This window comes from Pteropus alecto, unplaced genomic scaffold (assembly GCF_000325575.1).
Source record: "Pteropus alecto unplaced genomic scaffold, ASM32557v1 scaffold5, whole genome shotgun sequence".
In the NCBI taxonomy this organism is placed as follows: Eukaryota; Metazoa; Chordata; class Mammalia; order Chiroptera; family Pteropodidae; genus Pteropus; species Pteropus alecto.
Window position 1 is genome coordinate 18268273 of NW_006441953.1, and position 6000 is coordinate 18274272.

A 6000-nucleotide genomic window follows, 5' to 3' on the forward strand; every position below is an offset into this window, starting at 1 on the left:
CATACCAGAGACCTGGATTCAGCATACGCCAAGCCTTTAAGAGTCCCGACTGAGCAAGAGAGGAGACACTGAATGGGCCAGACAAAGGACGGAGCCAGCATCTGAGGCCACTACTCCCAGGGGTGTGGCAGACATTGGCATGTCTGGAACCTGCTTCCCTAGGGAGGAGCTCTAAGGACCTTAAAGCAGGGCCCCTCCTAAGGCTTTCTCCCAATCCCACACCCGTGATCCAACTGTTCCTTCTCCCCGCCTTCCCCCAAGGCCACGCTCCTACACACAGCTGCTGCCTGCCAGAGAAGCAGAGAAGACATCCATTGGAGAAGTTTAGTTCTAATACCCAGGAAGGTGTTCTTAAAGCCTAGGCAGGAAGTCAGGTTATGCTCACACATCTGCTCCCTTGCTCCCCACCACTGTCCCTCCTATTGAGCTGGCTGTGGAGACAGCCCTTTGGCTCAACTTCCTGCATCGACCTGTGCACCCAATGCCAAGAGGAACTCTTGCAGGCTAAGGACAGGAAACTTCTTGGCTTCTCTGAGACCTGGGTACCAGGGAAATGTGGGGCACCTGGCAGTTGCCCAACCCCTGCGCTCCACATAGTTTGGCCTCTCCAACCAGGATCTGCTCTGCAGTCACCTGTGCTCTCAGAAGGCCAGCAGCCCAGGGCTATCGAAGAAGTGGGGAGGTGGCGGCACAGGGCAGTGTCCTGCCGATGGCCGAGACACACACTCTCCCGCTAGGCAGTGGCCTCCAAGAACACAGGAGGGTGACCTCTGGAGTCCCCGCATGCAGGGCAGCGTTGGCACTTAGCAGCCAGACAAATGCTTGAGCACTTTGCGGCGGGCATTGCTGTAAGCCTTGTACACAAATTACCTCATTGAATCTCACATGCACTTTACATAGTTCTGCAAATTTACGTATTTCTGTAAGGTATTTATACTTTAGTACCAATGTCATCCCCATGCTACGGGAGGCCACCAAGGCACAAAGGACCTGACTGCACATTGTGCCTTCAGCGACAATTCAGACTCAGTCTGATTCCAACGTTCATAGCTGCTCAAGTATTACTTTGAAAAAATGACCAAGACTTCTTATACTTTGAAAAAATCACCAAGACTTCAAAGAGTTCTTAGGCTTCCTTTAGCCACCATAAGGCAATATAATCCCCAAAACATGGCGATGCTGGGAGGGAGGTGTGTGGGACAGCAGACAGGGCATTGACTGGCCCAGTTTTCGCTGATGAATGGCTTAGTTTAGACTTTTGATATGCACTAACAGGATTTTAGAAGACATTTACCTTCTCTTTACACTAGGGCCCCATTGCCAAACCGCGCCTTCAGTGCACTTGGTATTTATAATATTTTAAATAAGTCCTGTAATTAACATATCAATTATTGTACATTATAGTTGGGGGGCTAAAAAGGCTAATTTATAAAAATAAACACTGCAATCTTTTTGCAGCCCTATTTTGCATTTTTTTTTTGATTCACTGGGATGAATTAATTCCCTGGGATGTCCTGACTACTAGTGCCCTGCTTGACACCGCCATTCTGTCCCCAAAGTGGAGGTGAGCGGATGAGGGTGAGGAAGGTGGGGTGGAAAGTGGCTGGAAGTGATATTAAGTTTATTCCAAATCACTAATCCCAAGAAGCCTTTCTTCATTAAATTGAACTCAGGCTATTTTTGTCAGCTTTGTGTCTAATAGCAGTAATCCAGACGTCTGTCTATCTTCCCACTGCTGGAGACTTCTTTCAGTGAGATGGTTGAGTGATTTGGGTGGATTTTGCAGGAGGAATTTGTTTCAACATCCAAACCTTTGACAAAGCCTTCCCTTCTTGCCACCAGTTCCCAAAGTTACAAAAAAATAATAATAATAATAAAGAAGAGATCATTATCAGGTGGTCAGCTGGCACAGAGATTCAAGCACTCTTAACAATCTGAAACAATGGCCGCTCCTGTCGAGGCACAACTTTTTCAAGAATACCCAACAAAGAACAGGTTAAAGAACTCCAGCACCGGGCGGGGGAGGAGGGACAGACAGGGCTTGAGCAGGCCGCCAACACAGAAGTCTCCTGGTGAACCTAAACCGGGAGACGGATTCCAAGCAATGAAATCCACGAGCTGCCTCCATGAAATCCACATGTTTCAGAAAGCTGCCTCCTTGCTACGGAAAACAGATTCTAACTCCCTTCACTTCAGTGCCAGCTACCCATGGCAGGCCTCCGCCCCGGGGGATCCGAAGACTGAATTAACTCCATCCCACCTCTCTTTCTGGCCTGCAGATGCTCAGGCCCTCCTAACCCCATCAGAGCTGCACCTGTGCACATCTCCTTGTGAGCCATTTCCTCAGCCAGCTGGACCGGTACCCTCAAAACACCGGAAAACTGTGGGCTCTATTCTACCAAGAGAAGCTGAAGGACAGGCCAGCCCATTGCTGACAGCCACCTGCCTTGATGGGATGAGCAAATGAGGATTGTATCTTGCAGTCACTTTAGATAAAGAACTCTACGAACAGGAACAGCACGTGGAAGTCACGCTGGGGTGGAGGGTGTGCAGCCCTGGGCGGCCACACAGACCTAGGCTTTTTAGCTCAGGAAAAACGGAGATGGTTTTGTTCTTGTACAGAGAAGCTAAGGCCCAGGAGCTCACAGAGACCTGCCTTTAGTCACAGCTAGTTAGTGACTAAAAAGAGCCCAGGCCTCCTCATTCCTACTGGCACCTCCATTCCTGTTTGTCCTCCTCAAACCACGGACCCCGAAACACCTGTCATTTTAGACTCCCCCATGTGTGGCTCGTTAATAACACTGCCAGTAGCAATAGTGGAATCACAGGACTTGTAATAACAGCAATAGCAGTAACATTAAGAGGGAAAAATCTGAAAATTTATTATTTTGTCTCTTCTGCAGCCCAAAGCCAGCCAGTTCCTTGAGGTCAGCATCAAGGGATATCTAAAAGAATTAAGTAAATTAATTACAAGTCAATCAAGCTTCTTTGAAGAGCGAGAAGGGAGCAGGAAGCGCCCTTGCCCCAGCGGGAGTACTCACCAGCGCTCCCTGCGCAGGTAATGGACTGAAGGAAACACCCAGGTGAAGCGCGGCGCCGGGGTATATATAGCCAAGGTGTTGCGCAAAGAGGCCGGCAGCAGCTGCGATCATCACGCCCCTCGCGCATTCCAGGACCGCCTGCCGCCGCCGGAGCGCTGCCTACCTGCCGGCTTAATGAGCCCATCACGACCTCGCCCGCTGCGCCAAGGAGAGAAAGGAGGCCGGGTTGTGCGGAGAAAGCTCGGCAGTTCCCCTGGGCGTCCGAATGACGGCCGGCGTGCCCTCCTCGGCCCCAAGGCGGGCGGCGAGGGAGATCCCAGCACACGCGGAGGCGAGTGGGGCTCCCGGTCTCCAACCTTCCGCCTCCCCAAGAACCCGAAGCTTCTAGTGTAGCTCCCCTGGGGCTGAAGAAGTCAGATAAAAGCCAACTGGAAACTCAGGGGCAAAACCTTCCAAAACAAAGCCGGGATTGTTCAGCCTTATCTGTTTTAGTGGCCTGGACTCAGCAGCATTTAGTCACTTGGCCAGCTGGAGCAGCCCCGGGTCTGTGACGGGATACCGAGCCGCGCTGGCCAAGCCAGGCTGAGGAAGGGTGGGGGTGCTCTCACCAGGAGATCCGCTCCCCAGCAGCTTGTCCCTGCTTTGGCAAACCACAGCCCTTATTTCCCCTTCTGCTCTGCCCTCTGTGTTCCCCGCGCTCCATCCGGACTGTGAGAAGGCCTGCCCTAGGCAGAGCCCATCACCATGCTTATCGTAACGGCAACCCGGTTATGTGCCAGCAGAAATTTCTCCAATGCCCACATCGACGCCCTCGCTGGGCTAAGAGTAGTTCCCTTTCTAGTTGAGGTTTTGAGGGGCTGGGGAGCGTGACATAGGATTACTCAGGATTTGCTGAGCGAGGATCAAACTTTCATCTTATTCCAAAACCCAGGTCTTATTCCCTCTGGGGCAGGATCCTGGTTCTACAGCTGAGGGAAGTGAGCCTTGGCAGCAGACGAGTCGCCCAGCTGCCCACAGCTAACACGTAGTGGAAGTGCCCCAATGGAACGAGGCTGGTTTCGTTCCAAAAACCAAGAGCTCTCTCTGCCACCAGGGGAGGAAGTCGGGAGTGCTTCTTCCAGAAACCCCGAGAGCAGGGCTCTGCCTGGGGCTGAGCGGAGGGTGGTCACGCATGCTATAACTCAGGGGTCACGCATGCTGCCTGAGATCAGTTTCTTGTTCTGCGCCACCTCCCCCCCACCCCGCTTCCCCTGCCTTCATTTGCTCACGTGTAAAATGGGAATAATGGTCCCTGTCAGTTACAGTAAAATGAGCTAAAATTCTTATAGTATGAAAAAACAGTACGGGGCACATGATGAGCGTTCAGTACATTTTAACCACTATAGTTTTTCACCAGGAACCCAGGAACCTCTGGTGTTGGGAGAAGATGAACGTAAAGGTTTGATACTAGACTCGTCTAGAACCTTGGGACTCTGAGGTTATTCCTTCCGTCTCAGATGCTGGTCACAGTGGCCCAAAGGCCCCACTCTTCGGATGCTTGAACAGTGGGGATTAGAAATCGAATCAGCCTGGGCTCTTCTTAGAGGGATGATGGTTTTGCTAGTGGGTGCTAGACTTAAAAGCCAGCCCTCGCGACAGCGATCAGCCACTGGCATTTGTTGACACTGGTGTTCACTGAGCTCAGCTCCACCTCCAGCCCTGGGCAAGCGGTCTGCAGAGGCCACCTCAGGGGCTCATGAGGCAGGACTTAACTGGACATTCATTCAGACAGGCCTCCCCACAGTAATTGAGATTCGGCATAGGGCACAGACCTAACTGCCTTGCATCGCCCAGATCACTTTTAATAAGGAGCTAATGGATGGATCGGAATTTCAAAAAACTTAGAAAAATAAAGGTTTTCCTTTTATGTTTCAATTGAAAAGACAAAATGCTGGTTCAATCAGGAGACCGTTTTTAATGTGTATGGATCTTGGTGATAGATGAGGGCTGATATCTGATTCTTGTTTTGAATTGTAGTTTATATTTTTGTACAAAGTGTAGAGGAATGGTAGACTCGTGTGTGTGTGTGTGTGTCTGACTCTAGACTTTCCCTTTAGTTTGCTGCATTCAGCATACTTTTTTATTCCTACTGTTGTGCTATAAGGTAGAATTGATAGAAATAACTTGAGGCCCATCCAGAGGCCGCTGTCTTGTCCCAGGCTACAAAACTGAGGTAATATAGGCCCACATCCCGTAGTGGGCGCAAGGCCAGAAGTGCTTCACAAATTAGAACTTTCCATGTTTAGAAAGATGCAAGACACTGCAAATGGGACCTAGACAGCACTCTGTAATCAAACCCATTGATATTTTTGCTATAAAAATATACAAATATTGATACTAAGTAAAATAAATTTGATTTTCAATGTCATTTCAGCTTAGGGTTTAGCATTACATGAGTTTATAAATTGCAGATTAGAGATCATAACTGTTATTTATTGAGGGTTTGTTTTAAACACTTTGGCTATATTAAGTCATTAATCCTTATAATACTACAAGCCAGATGTAAAGGCCAAGAAACAGGGCCCTAGAGAAATTGAACTTATCCCAGTGTAACAGGACTCATAAGTGGCAGAGTTAAGATGTTAACCCAGTTACCAGTTTCACCCACATAACCAGTAAAGTTTTTCTCCACTGTCTTCTCTCCTCTTCGTTAGAGGTATTTGGTTGCCCCGAGGACTTGTATGAGAGGGATGAAATAGAATAGTGAAGCTAGAAACGTATGGACACTTGATTTATAACAATATCACTGCAGAACAGTTGGGTAAAGATAATCTTCGATAAATGGATATCTAATGGCAACAAATGAAACTTGACCCTCTACCTCATACCATACACACACACACACAATCTAAATGTAAAAGGCAAAATAGGATTTCTAGAAGACAATATAGACAAATATTCATAAACTCAGGGTAGGGAA

General features: G+C 48.9%; 1 protein-coding gene across 3 annotated transcripts in view; it reads right to left on the bottom strand.

Moving 5' to 3' along the window:
• SLC34A2 (solute carrier family 34 member 2) overlaps positions 1 to 6000 on the bottom strand; it is a 44810-nt gene that overhangs the window by 17707 nt on the left and 21103 nt on the right. The window contains exon 1 of one of the 3 annotated variants that reach the window (XM_006918952.3): positions 3042 to 3196. The exons of the other annotated variants lie outside the window; for them this stretch is intronic. Coding sequence (XP_006919014.2) covers positions 3042 to 3152 — 111 coding nt within the window. The 5' untranslated portion in view covers positions 3153 to 3196. Of the gene's footprint in view, positions 1 to 3041; positions 3197 to 6000 lie in introns of those variants that run through there. 3 annotated transcript variants of the gene reach the window in all.